Raw genomic sequence first — 14338 nt, 5'->3', positions numbered from 1 at the left:
ACACCATACCACACCATACCACACAATACCACACCATACCATACCACACACACCATACCACACCACACCATACCACACACCACCAACCATACCACACACACCACACCATACCACACACACCACAGGTCTCACCAGGCTGTTTTCCTTCCAGGCCTCGGGGAACTTGGGTCTCTGTTTCTCTCTGGACACCAGGACCTGCATGTCCTCAAAGGAAGGGTGGTTCCCTGCCTCGGCCTGGAACGCCACCTGGAGGTCCGGGACTGATTCTCCTGGAGAGAAAGGAGGAACCAGAACATTAAGGTGGAAACTCAATACTGTGATTTGACAACTAATTGTGGTCAGGAGTAAGTTTCTCTGGGCTCCCGAGTGGCGCAGCATCTCAGTGCTAGAGGCGTCGCTACAGACCCTGGTTAGATTCCAGGCTGTATCACATCCGGCCGTGACTTGGACTCCCATAGGGCGGTCCACAATTGGCCCAGCGTCATCCGGTTTAGGCCGTCATTGTAAATAAGAATTTGTTCTTAACTGGCTCATGAAGGTCTCCCAGAGGCCTAGGGTTAGAGGTCAGGGTTATTACCTGGGAAGAGGTCAGTACACCTCATGAAGGTCTCCCAGTAGATGAGGCCCAGGGTTAGAGGTCAGGGTTATTACCTGGGAAGAGGTCAGTACACCTCATGAAGGTCTCCCAGTAGATGAGGCCCAGGGTTAGAGGTCAGGGTTATTACCTGGGAAGAGGTCAGTACACCTCATGAAAGTCTCCCAGTAGACGAGGCCCAGGGTTAGAGGTCAGGGTTATTACCTGGGAAGAGGTCAGTACACCTCATGAAGGTCTCCCAGTAGACGAGGCCCAGGGCGTACATGTCCACCTGCTTCAGAGCCGACTCACAGTCCCTCAGGTTCACAGCCCCCTCCAGAACCTCTGGGGCCATGTAGCGGACTGTACCCACCTGAAGAGAGACAGAACCAGGGTTGAAATACATAACCCCTAACCCTAACCACCCAATCCAGAATGTCCAAAGCCAAGTAGAAGTTAGATCCCACAAGGGAGAGACAGATGTGGGTTTCAAAGGGTTCTATGGTCTCACCTAACTGATTAAATTGGTTTCAAAGGGTTCTATGGTCTCACAACACTGATTCAAATGGTTCTATGGTCTCCCCTCACTGATTAAATTGGTTTCAAAGGGTTCTATGGTCTCACCTCACTGATTAAATTGGTTTCAAAGGGTTCTATGGTCTCACCTCACTGATTAAATTGGTTTCAAAGGGTTCTATGGTCTCCCCTCACTGATTAAATTGGTTTCAAAGGGTTCTATGGTCTCACCTCACTGATGACATGGGTTTCAAAGGGTTCTATGGTCTCACTGCACTGATTAAATTGGTTTCAAAGGGTTCTATGTTCTCACCTCAATGATTCATATGGTTCTATGGTCTCCCCTCACTGATTAAATTGGTTTCAAAGGGTTCTATGGTCTCCCCTCACTGATTAAATTGGTTTCAAAGGGTTCTATGGTCTCACCTCACTGATTAAATTGGTTTCAAAGGGTTCTATGGTCTCACCTCACTGATGACATGGGTTTCAAAGGGTTCTATGGTCTCACCTAACTGATTAAATTGGTTTCAAAGGGTTCTATGGTCTCACCTCACTGATTCAAAGGGTTCTATGGTCTCCCCTCACTGATGACATGGGTTCCAAAGGGTTCTATGGTTTCCCCTCACTGATGACATGGATTTCAAGGGGTTATATTGTCTCCCCTCACTGATGACATGGGTTCCAAAGGGTTCTATGGTCTCACCTCACTGATGACATGGGTTCCAAAGGGTTCTATGGTCTCACCTCACTGATTAAATTGGTTTCAAAGGGTTCTATGGTCTCACCTCACTGATGACATGGGTTTCAAAGGGTTCTATGGTCTCACCTCACTGATTACATTTGTTTCAAAGGGTTCTATGGTCTCCCCCCACTGATGACATGGGTTCCAAAGGGTTCTATGGTCTCACCTCACTGATGACATGGGTTTCAAAGGGTTCGATAGTCTCACAACACTGATGACATGGGTTCCAAAGGGTTCTATGGTTTCCCCTCACTGATGACATGGGTTCCAAAGGGTTCTATGGTCTCACCTCACTGATTAAATTGGTTTCAAAGGGTTCTATGGTCTCACCTCACTGATGACATGGGTTTCAAAGGGTTCTATGGTCTCACTGTACTGATTAAATTGGTTTCAAAGGGTTCTATGTTCTCACCTCAATGATTCATATGGTTCTATGGTCTCCCCTCACTTTTTCAATTGGTTTCAAAGGGTTCTATGGTCTCCCCTCACTGATTAAATTGGTTTCAAAGGGTTCTATGGTCTCACCTCACTCATGACATGGGTTTCAAAGGGTTCTATAGTCTCCCCTCACTGATGACATGGGTTCCAAAGGGTTCTATGTTCTCACCTCACTGATGACATGGGTTCCAAAGGGTTCTATGGTCTCCCCTCACTGATGACATGGGTTTCAAAGGGTTCTATGGTCTCCCCCCACTGATGACATGGGTTCCAAACGGTTCTATGGTCTCCCCTCACTGATTAAATTGGTTTCAAAGGGTTCTATGGTCTCCCCTCGCTGATGACATGGGTTCCAAAGGGTTCTATGGTCTCCCCCCACTGATGACATGGGTTTCAAAGGGTTCTATGGTCTCCCCCCACTGATGACATGGGTTCCAAAGGGTTCTATTGTCTCCCCTCACTGATGACATGGGTTTCAAAGGGTTCTATTGTCTCACCTCACTGATGGCAGCGTTCTCCTCCTCTCCCTGTCGTACCGGCCGGTTCCCCGTCAACTTCATGGAGAGGCCAAAGTCGATGATGACACACGTTCCGTCGTTCTTCACCAGAATGTTCCGACTGTTCAGATCTCTGTGAGACACAGCTGGCTTGTAGAAGTCTGGAGGAGGACGAGGTGGAAGAGGATGGGGGAGAAGAGGAGGTATGGAGAGAGAAGGAGGTGGAAAGAGGAGAAAGAGGGGAGAAGAGAGGATGATAAGGAATAGAGGAGGGGAGGAAGAGAGGTGGAGGAGGAGGGAGAAGAGGGGGAGGGAGAAGAGAGGGGGAGGGAGAAGAGAGGGGGAGGGAGAAGAGAGGAGGGGGAGGAAGAGAGGAGGGGGAGGGAGAAAGGAGTTACAAGATAATATTTAGAACTAGGACCGTGGTGGTTCATAATAGATGAGAACTGATCCTCTACCAGTTTTTACTGACAACCAGGGCACAGGCAGAGCTCTATTGACTTGGTGCAGTATCCACTAGGGGGCAGTGAGAGCCCTGTAGAACAGAGCAGTACTCTGGTGATAGTATTGTAGAATAGAGCAGCAGACTGGTGATTGAACCACAGCCAGAGGATGGCTACATTACTACTCCACATTGAACCACAGCCAGAGGATGGCTACATTACTACTCCACATTGAAACCCAGAGGATGGCTACATTACTACTCCACATTGAACCACAGCCAGAGGATGGCTACATTACTACTCCACATTGAACCACAGAGGATGGCTACATTACTACTCCACATTGAAACCCAGAGGATGGCTACATTACTACTCCACATTGAACCACAGCCAGAGGATGGCTACATTACTACTCCACATTGAACCAGAGGATGGCTACATTACTACACCACATTGAAACCCAGAGGATGGGTACATTACTACTCCACATTGAAACCCAGAGGATGGCTACATTACTACTCCACATTGAACCACAGCCAGAGGATGGCTACATTACTACTCCACATTGAACCACAGCCAGAGGATGGCTACATTACTACTCCACATTGAACCACAGAGGATGGCTACATTACTACTCCACATTGAACCACAGCCAGAGGATGGCTACATTACTACTCCACATTGAACCAGAGGATGGCTACATTACTACACCACATTGAAACCCAGAGGATGGCTACATTACTACTCCACATTGAACCACAGCCAGAGGATGGCTACATTACTACTCCACATTGAACCACAGAGGATGGCTACATTACTACTCCACATTGAACCACAGAGGATGGCTACATTACTACTCCACATTGAACCACAGAGGATAGCTACATTAATACTCCACATTGAACCACAGCCAGAGGATGGCTACATTACTACTCCACAGTGAACCACAGCCAGAGGATGGCTACATTACTACTCCACATTGAACCACAGAGGATGGCTACATTACTACATTGAACCACAACCAGAGGATGGATACATTACTATTCTACATTGAACCACAACCAGAGGATGGCTACATTACTACCACACATTGAACCACAGCCAGAGGATGGCTACATTACTACTCTACATTGAACCACACCAAGAGGATGGCTACATTACTACTCAACATTGAACCACAACTAGAGGATGGCTACATTACTACTCCACATTGAACCACAGCCAGAGGATGGCTACATTACTACTCCACATTGAACCACAGCCAGAGGATGGCCACATTACTACTCCACATTGAACCACAGAGGATGGCTACATTACTACTCCACATTGAACCACAGCCAGAGGATGGCTACATTACTACTCCACATTGAACCACAGCCAGAGGATGGCTACATTACTACTCCACATTGAACCACAGCCAGAGGATGGCTACATTACTACCACACATTGAACCACAGAGGATGGCTACATTACTACTCACATTGAACCACAGACAGACAATGGCTACATTACTACTCCACATTGAAACCCAGCCAGAGGATGGCTACATTACTGCTCCACATTGAACCACAGCGAGGATGGCTACATTACTACTCTACATTGAACCACAGAGGATTACTACTCCACATTGAAACTCAGCCAGAGGATGGCTACATTACTACTCTACAATGAACCACAGTGGATGGCTACATTACTACTCTACATTGAACCCCAGAGGATGGCTACATTACTATTCCACATTGAACCACAGCCAGAGGATGGCTACATTACTACTCTACATTGAACCACACCAAGAGGATGGCTACATTACTACTCCACATTGAACCACAACCAGAGGATGGCTACATTACTACTCCACATTGAACCACATCCAGAGGATGGCTACATTACTACTCCACATTGAACCACAGCCAGAGGATGGCTACATTACTACTCCACATTGAACCACAGCCAGAGGATGGCCACATTACTACTCCACATTGAACCACAGAGGATGGCTACATTACTACTCCACATTGAACCACAGAGGATAGCTACATTACTACATTGAACCACAACCAGAGGATGGATACATTACTATTCTACATTGAACCACAACCAGAAGATGGCTACATTACTACCACACATTGCACCACAGCCAGAGGATGGCTACATTACTACTCCACATTGAACCACAGCGAGGATGGCTACATTACTACTCTACATTGAACCACAGAGGATGGCTACATTACTACTCCACATTGAAACTCAGCCAGAGGATGGCTACATTACTACTCTACAATGAACCACAGTGGATGGCTACATTACTACTCTACATTGAACCCCAGAGGATGGCTACATTACTATTCCACATTGAACCACAGCCAGAGGATGGCTACATTACTACTCTACATTGAACCACACCAAGAGGATGGCTACATTACTACTCCACATTGAACCACAGACAGACAATGGCTACATTACTACTCACATTGAACCACAACCAGAAGATGGCTACATTACTACCACACATTGCACCACAGCCAGAGGATGGCTACATTACTACTCCACATTGAACCACAGAGGATGGCTACATTACTACTCCACATTGAAACCCAGCCAGAGGATGGCTACATTACTGCTCCACATTGAACCACAGCGAGGATGGCTACATTACTAGTCTACATTGAACCACAGAGGATGGGTACATTACTACTCTACATTGAACCACAGAGGATGGCTACATTACTACTCCACATTGAAACTCAGCCAGAGGATGGCTACATTACTACTCTACAATGAACCACAGTGGATGGTTACATTACTACTCTACATTGAACCCCAGAGGATGGTTACATTACTATTCCATATTGAACCACAGCCAGAGGATGGCTACATTACTACTCCACATTGAACCACAACCAGAGGATGGATACATTACTACTCCACATTGAACCACAGCCAGAGGATGGCTACATTACTACTCTAAATTGAACCACAGAGGATGGCTACATTACTACTCCACATTGAACCACAGCCAGAGGATGGCTACATTACTACTCTAAATTGAACCACAGAGGATGCCTACATTACTACTCCACATTGAACCACAGAGGTCAGGTGGACAGGGCGTGGAGGTCAGGTGGACAGGTCGTGGAGGTCAGGTGGATGTCTCACCTCCTTTAAGCAGCTCAGTATGCAGGTAGGCCAGGCCTCTGGTGATGGAATGGGCCAGACGACAGCTACTCATCCAGTCTCCTGTCTGCAGGCCCAGATAGCGATACAAAGAGCCCTGACAGAGAGAGAGAGAGAGGAGGGAAGGATATATACTGTATAAATACATCATAATGCACCAGGACACAGAGAGAGAGAGAGAGAGAGAGAGAGAGAGAGAGAGAGAGAGAGAGAGAGAGAGAGAGAGAGAGAGAGAGAGAGAGAGAGAGAGAGAGAGAGAGAGAGAGAGAGAGAGAGAGAGAGAGAGAGAGAGAGAGAGAGAGAGAGAGAGAGAGAGAGAGAGAGAGAGAGAGAGGAGGGAAGGAAGGAGGGAGAGAGAGAGATGGAGGGAGAGAGAGATGGAGGGAGAGAGAGATGGAGTGAGGGAGAGATGGAGGGAGGGAGAGAGAGAGATGGAGAGATTGAGAGATAGAGCTGGAGAGAGACAGATATATATATATCTATATTCTGTATTAATACATCATAATACACCAGGACACAGAGGGGGAGAGCAGACAGTGCTGAGGTGGTTTGTCACTTTAAATAAAAGGGAATCAGCTCCCTAAGCCGTCTGGAACCAGTAGAAACCAGTAGAAGGTACACCACTCGGCCCCCAGCCGTCTGTAACCAGTAGAATCCAGTAGAAGGTACTCTACTCGGCCCCCAGCCGTCTGTAACCAGTAGAACCCAGTAGAAGGTACACCACTCGGCCCCCAGCCGTCTGTAACCAGTAGAATCCAGTAGAAGGTACTCTACTCGGCCCCCAGCAGTCTGTAACCAGTAGAAGGTACTCTACTCGGCCCCCAGCAGTCTGTAACCAGTAGAAGGTACTCTACTCGGCCCCCAGCAGTCTGTAACCAGTAGAAGGTACTCTACTCGGCCCCCAGCAGTCTGTAACCAGTAGAAGGTACTCTACTCGGCCCCCAGCCGTCTGGAACCAGTAGAAACCAGTAGAAGGTACTCTACTCGGCCCCCAGCCGTCTGGAACCAGTAGAACCCAGTAGAAGGTACTCTACTCGGCCCCCAGCCGTCTGTAACCAGTAGAATCCAGTAGAAGGTACACCACTCGGCCCCCAGCCGTCTGTAACCAGTAGAACCCAGTAGAAGGTACTCTACTCGGCCCCCAGCCGTCTGTAACCAGTAGAATCCAGTAGAAGGTACACCACTCGGCCCCCAGCCGTCTGGAACCAGTAGAACCCAGTAGAAGGTACTCTACTTGGCCCCCAGCCGTCTGGAACCAGTAGAACCCAGTAGAAGGTACTCCACTCGCCCCCCAGCCGTCTGGAATCAATAGAATCTAGTAGAAGGTACTTACGTGGGGGTAGTACTCCATGACCAGAAGGTACTCCACTCGGCCCTCGGCCCCCAGCCGTTCGTCGGCAGCGATGAAGTGAGCGATGTTGTCATGCTCCAGCAGGGGGAGACAATAAATGGAACACTCGTTCAGGAAGTTCTGCCGATTGGCTGAGCTGAACACCTTCACAGCCACCTGTCGCTCGTCCAACGAACCACAGAACACCGAGCCGTACCGGCCTCGACCTATCAGCTGACAGAGAGAAAAAGAGGGAGAAGAAAGATTGAGAAAAGACGACTGGATCTCAATTACATTTTGGTCCTCAAACCGATTCTCTCTATGTGCAGCTGTGCTAGGTGTAGATGTGTATAAGGTCGAATAGCTGTAGTAGATGTAGTAGCTGTAGTAGATGTGTATAAGGTCGAATAGCTGTAGTAGCTGTAGTAGATGTGTATAAGGTAGAATAGCTGTAGTAGCTGTAGTAGCTGTAGTAGATGTGTATAAGGTAGAATAGCTGTAGTAGCTGTAGTAGATGTGTATAAGGTAGAATAGCTGTAGTAGCTGTAGTAGATGTGTATAAGGTAGAATAGCTGTAGTAGCTGTAGTAGATGTGTATAAGGTAGAATAGCTGTAGTAGATGTAGTAGCTGTAGTAGATGTGTATAAGGTCGAATAGCTGTAGTAGCTGTAGTAGATGTGTATAAGGTAGAATAGCTGTAGTAGCTGTAGTAGCTGTAGTAGATGTGTATAAGGTAGAATAGCTGTAGTAGCTGTAGTAGATGTGTATAAGGTAGAATAGCTGTAGTAGCTGTAGTAGATGTGTATAAGGTAGAATAGCTGTAGTAGCTGTAGTAGATGTGTATAAGGTAGAATAGCTGTAGTAGCTGTAGTAGATGTGTATAAGGTAGAATAGCTGTAGTAGATGTAGTAGCTGTAGTAGATGTGTATAAGGTCGAATAGCTGTAGTAGCTGTAGTAGATGTGTATAAGGTAGAATAGCTGTAGTAGCTGTAGTAGCTGTAGTAGATGTGTATAAGGTAGAATAGCTGTAGTAGCTGTAGTAGATGTGTATAAGGTAGAATAGCTGTAGTAGCTGTAGTAGATGTGTATAAGGTAGAATAGCTGTAGTAGCTGTAGTAGATGTGTATAAGGTCGAATAGCTGTAGTAGCTGTAGTAGATGTGTATAAGGTAGAATAGCTGTAGTAGCTGTAGTAGCTGTAGTAGATGTGTATAAGGTAGAATAGCTGTAGTAGCTGTAGTAGATGTGTATAAGGTTGAATAGCTGTAGTAGCTGTAGTAGCTGTGTATAAGGTAGAATAGCTGTAGTAGCTGTAGTAGATGTGTATAAGGTCGAATAGCTGTAGTAGATGTAGTAGCTGTAATAACTGAAGTAGCTGTAATAGCTGTAATAGCTATACTAACTGTAGTAGCTGTAATAACTGTAACAGCTGTAATAACTGTAACAGCTGTAATAACTGTAATAGCTGTAATAGCTGTATTAACTGTAAAAACTAACAGCTGTAATAACTGTAGTAGCTGTAGTAGCTTAATAACTGTAGTAGCTGTAATAACTGTAGCAACTGTAATAAATGTAGTTGCTGTAATAACTGTAACAGTCGTAATAGCTGTAGTATCTGTTATAACGGTAATTGCTGAAATAACTGTATAAGCTGTAATGGCTGTAATAACTGTAGCAGCTGTAATAGCTGTAATAGCTGTAACAACGGTAATAGCTGTGGCAGCTGTAATACCTGTAATAGCTGTAATAACTAATAACTGTAGCAGCTGCAATAACGGTAATAGTTGTAATAACTGTAGTAGCTGAGATCTGCACAACGCATCACCGGGGGCAAACTACCTGCCCTCCAGGACACCTACACCACCCGATGTCACAGGAAGGCCATAAAGATCATCAAGGACAACAACCACCCGAGCCACTGCCTGTTCACCCCGCTATCATCCAGAAGGCGAGGTCAGTACAGGTGCATCAAAGCTGGGACCGAGAGACTGAAAAACAGCTTCTATCTCAAGGCCATCAGACTGTTAAACAGCCACCACTAACATTGAGTGGCTGCTGCCAACACACTGACACTGACTCAACTCCAGCCACTTTAATAATGGGAATTGATGTAAAATGTATCACTAGCCACTTTAAACAATGCTACCTAATATAATGTTTACATACCCTACATTATTCATCTCATATGTATATACTGTACTCTATATCATCTACTGCATCTTTATGTAATACATGTATCACTAGCCACTTTAAACTATGCCACTTTATGTACATACTCATCTCATATGTATATACTGTACTCGATACCATCTACTGTATCCTTATGTAATACATGTATCACTAGCCACTTTAAACTAGGCCACTTTGTTTACATACTCATCTCATATGTATATACTGCACTCAATACCATCTACTGTATCTTGCCTATGCCGCTCTGTACCATCACTCATTCATATATCTTTATGTACATATTCTTTATCCCCTTACACTTGTGTCTATAAGGTAGTAGTTTTGGAATTGTTAGCTAGATTACTTGTTGGTTATTACTGCATTGTCGGAACTAGAAGCACAAGCATTTCGCTACACTCGCATTAACATCTGCTAACCATGTGCATGTGACAAATACAATTTGATTTGATTTGTAGCAGCTGTAATAACTGCAGTAAATGTGATAACTGTAGTAGCTGTAATAACTGTAGCAGCTGTAATAACTGTAGCAGCTGTAATAACTGTAGTAACTGTAGCAGCTGTAATAACTGTAGTAACTGTAGCAGCTGTAATAACTGTAGTGGCTGTAATAACTGTAGTAACTGTAGTAATTGTAGTAACTGTAGCAGCTGTAATAACTGTAGCAGTTATAATAACTGTAGTAGCTGTAGTAACTGTAGTAGCTGTAATAACTGTAGTAACTGTAATAGCTGTAGTAGCTGTAATAACTGTAGTAACTGTAGTAACTGTAGTAACTGTAGTAACTGTAGTAACTGTAGTAGCTGTAATAACTGTAGTAACTGTAGCAGCTGTAATAACTGTAGTGGCTGTAATAACTGTAGTAACTGTAGTAACTGTAGTAACTGTAGCAGCTGTAATAACTGTAGTGGCTGTAATAACTGTAGTAACTGTAGTAACTGTAGTAACAGTAGCAGCTGTAATAACTGTAGCAGTTGTAATAACTGTAGTATCTGTAATAACTGTAGTAACTGTAATAGCTGTAGTAGCTGTAATAACTGTAGTAACTGTAGTAGCTGTTGTAACTGTAATAACTATAGTAGCTGTAGCCATCTGACCTCCAGTTGTTTGAGGTTGTCCAGGTCCAGAGAGCTCTCAGAACCAGCTCCCTCCATCATGTTGAGATTATGAAGGCCCTGTTTACCACCTCCTGAGAATAAATACACAGTCAGACAGAGGCTTAGGTCACGGGGATAAACAGAGATAAGCATCATATTATTGTCTGGTTATCACCATGGTTACTCACTGTGCATCATGCGGTAACCGAAGAAGGCAGCAAAGATGATGACAGCCAGCACAGAGACAACAGCCAAGGAGATGACTATGGTCTCTTCACACTGCAACTGGTGGTCTACAGCAGGACATAAACAACCTGTTAGTCTGTCTCTAACCTGGTAGTATTCTGGTGGTCTACAGCAGGACATAAACAACCTGTTAGTCTGTCTCTAACCTGGTAGTATTCTGGTGGTCTACAGCAGGACATAAACAACCTGTTAGTCTGTCTCTAACCTGGTAGTATTCTGGTGGTCTACAGCAGGACATAAACAACCTGTTAGTCTGTCCCTAACCTGGTAGTATTCTGGTGGTCTACAGCAGGACATAAACAACCTGTTAGTCTGTCTCTAACCTGGTAGTATTCTGGTGGTCTACAGCAGGACATAAACAACCTGTTAGTCTGTCCCTAACCTGGTAGTATTCTGGTGGTCTACAGCAGGACATAAACAACCTGTTAGTCTGTCTCTAACCTGGTAGTATTCTGGTGGTCTACAGCAGGACATAAACAACCTGTTAGTCTGTCTCTAACCTGGTAGTATTCTGGTGGTCTACAGCAGGACATAAACAACCTGTTAGTCTGTCTCTAACCTGGTAGTATTCTGGTGGTCTACAGCAGGACATAAACAACCTGTTAGTCTGTCTCTAACCTGGTAGTATTCTGGTGGTCTACAGCAGGACATAAACAACCTGTTAGTCTGTCCCTAACCTGGTAGTATTCTGGTGGTCTACAGCAGGACATAAACAACCTGTTAGATTGTCTCTAACCTGGTAGTATTATGGTGGTCTACAGCAGGACATAAACAACCTGTTAGTCTGTCTCTAACCTGGTAGTATTCTGGTGGTCTACAGCAGAACATAAACAACCTGTTAGTCTCCGTCTCTAACCTGGTAGTATTCTGGTGGTCTACAGCAGGACATAAACAACCTGTTAGTCTGTCTCTAACCTGGTAGTATTCTGGTGGTCTACAGCAGGACATAAACAACCTGTTAGTCTGTCTCTAACCTGGTAGTATTCTGGTGGTCTACAGCAGGACATAAACAACCTGTTAGTCTGTCCCTAACCTGGTAGTATTCTGGTGGTCTACAGCAGGACATAAACAACCTGTTAGTCTGTCCCTAACCTGGTAGTATTCTGGTGGTCTACAGCAGGACATAAACAACCTGTTAGTCTGTCTCTAACCTGGTAGTATTCTGGTGGTCTACAGCAGGACATAAACAACCTGTTAGTCTGTCTCTAACCTGGTAGTATTCTGGTGGTCTACAGCAGGACATAAACAACCTGTTAGTCTGTCCCTAACCTGGTAGTATTCTGGTGGTCTACAGCAGGACATAAACAACCTGTTAGTCTGTCTCTAACCTGGTAGTATTCTGGTGGTCTACAGCAGGACATAAACAACCTGTTAGTCTGTCTCTAACCTGGTAGTATTCTGGTGGTCTACAGCAGGACATAAACAACCTGTTAGTCTGTCTCTAACCTGGTAGTATTATGGTGGTCTACAGCAGGACATAAACAACCTGTTAGTCTGTCTCTAACCTGGTAGTATTCTGGTGGTCTACAGCAGGACATAAACAACCTGTTAGTCTGTCTCTAACCTGGTAGTATTCTGGTGGTCTACAGCAGGACATAAACAACCTGTTAGTCTGTCTATAGGTTAGAGGTCATGGGTTAGTCACAAGAATATCTTGCGACCCAAATCTGATAACATTAAAAGTGATTCATTTTTACATCAACAAATAACCTTCAATTCATGACATGTTCATCTCTTATCAAAATAAACCAATACATACATTCACAATCAAATTTCTCCAAAACCTTTATTTTTCAATAGCTCCAGTCCTCCTGTACCCCCAACAGAGCACATTAATGTGGTCCTGAACAGGCTCCAGTCCTCCTGTACCCCCAACAGAACACAATAATGTGGCCCTGAACAGGCTCCAGTCCTGCTGTACCCCCAACAGAACACAATAATGTGGCCCTGAACAGGCTCCAGTCCTGCTGTACCCCCAACAGAACACATTAATGTGGCCCTGAACAGGCACCAGTCCTCCTGTACCCCCAGCCCCAACAGAACACATTAATGTGGCCCTGAACAGGCTCCAGTCCTCCTGTACCCCCAGCCCCTACAGAACACATTAATGTGGCCCTGAACAGGCTCCAGTCCTCCTGTACCCCCCAACAGAACACATTCATGTGGCCCTGAACAGGCTCCAGTCCTCCTGTACCCCCAACAGAACACATTAATGTGGCCCTGAACAGGCTCCAGTCCTCCTGTACCCCCCAAAAGAACACATTAATGTGGCCCTGAACAGGCTCCAGTCCTCCTGTACCCCCAACAGAACACATTAATGTGGCCCTGAACAGGCTCCAGTCCTCCTGTACCCCCAACAGAACACATTAATGTGGCTCTGAACAGGCTCCAGTCCTCCTGTACCCCCAACAGAACACATGAATGTGGCCCTGAACAGGCTCCAGTCCTCCTGTACCCCCAGCCCCAACAGAACACATTAATGTGGCCCTGAACAGGCTCCAGTCCTCCTGTACCCCCAGCCCCTACAGAACACATTAATGTGGCCCTGAACAGGCTCCAGTCCTCCTGTACCCCCCAACAGAACACATTCATGTGGCCCTGAACAGGCTCCAGTCCTCCTGTACCCCCAACATAACACATTAATGTGGCCCTGAACAGGCTCCAGTCCTCCTGTACCCCCCAAAAGAACACATTAATGTGGCCCTGAACAGGCTCCAGTCCTCCTGTACCCCCAACAGAACACATTAATGTGGCCCTGAACAGGCTCCAGTCCTCCTGTAACCCCAACAGAACACATTAATGTGGCCCTGAACAGGCTCCAGTCCTCCTGTACCCCCAACAGAACACATTAATGTGGCCCTGAACAGGCTCCAGTCCCCCTGTACCCCCAGCCCCAACAGAACACATTAATGTGGCCCTGAACAGGCACACCTTGTTCAACTCATGGAGGGCTTGATGATTAGTTGACTCAGGTGTGCATGTCTGGGACTACGTTAATGTGTACTGTTGTGGCCGGGGGTACTGGAGGACTGGAGCTGAGAACCACCTCTCTACAGCATCACGTTAGTATCAGCCTCAGGGTGAGTGTGTAGAA

The 14338-nt window shown here is 45.8% G+C and overlaps 1 protein-coding gene across 2 annotated transcripts in view; it reads right to left on the bottom strand.

The window, feature by feature from the left end:
- LOC110524928 (bone morphogenetic protein receptor type-2) overlaps positions 1-14338 on the bottom strand; it is a 54005-nt gene that overhangs the window by 5022 nt on the left and 34645 nt on the right. Inside the window, exons 4-10 of one of the 2 annotated variants that reach the window (XM_036972481.1) lie at positions 11187-11291; positions 10999-11090; positions 7718-7948; positions 6367-6481; positions 2768-2928; positions 800-947; positions 133-269 (exon numbers count right to left, since the gene is read on the bottom strand). In XM_036972481.1, coding sequence (XP_036828376.1) covers positions 133-269; positions 800-947; positions 2768-2928; positions 6367-6481; positions 7718-7948; positions 10999-11090; positions 11187-11291 — 989 coding nt within the window. The remainder of the gene's footprint in view (positions 1-132; positions 270-799; positions 948-2767; positions 2929-6366; positions 6482-7717; positions 7949-10998; positions 11091-11186; positions 11292-14338) is intronic. The other variant, XM_036972482.1, reaches the window with a different exon arrangement.

Source organism: Oncorhynchus mykiss, unplaced genomic scaffold (assembly GCF_013265735.2).
Source record: "Oncorhynchus mykiss isolate Arlee unplaced genomic scaffold, USDA_OmykA_1.1 un_scaffold_164, whole genome shotgun sequence".
Taxonomy (NCBI): Eukaryota; Metazoa; Chordata; class Actinopteri; order Salmoniformes; family Salmonidae; genus Oncorhynchus; species Oncorhynchus mykiss.
Note: the sequence above shows the minus strand (reverse complement) of the source record. Positions and strands in the feature narration are given on the sequence as shown.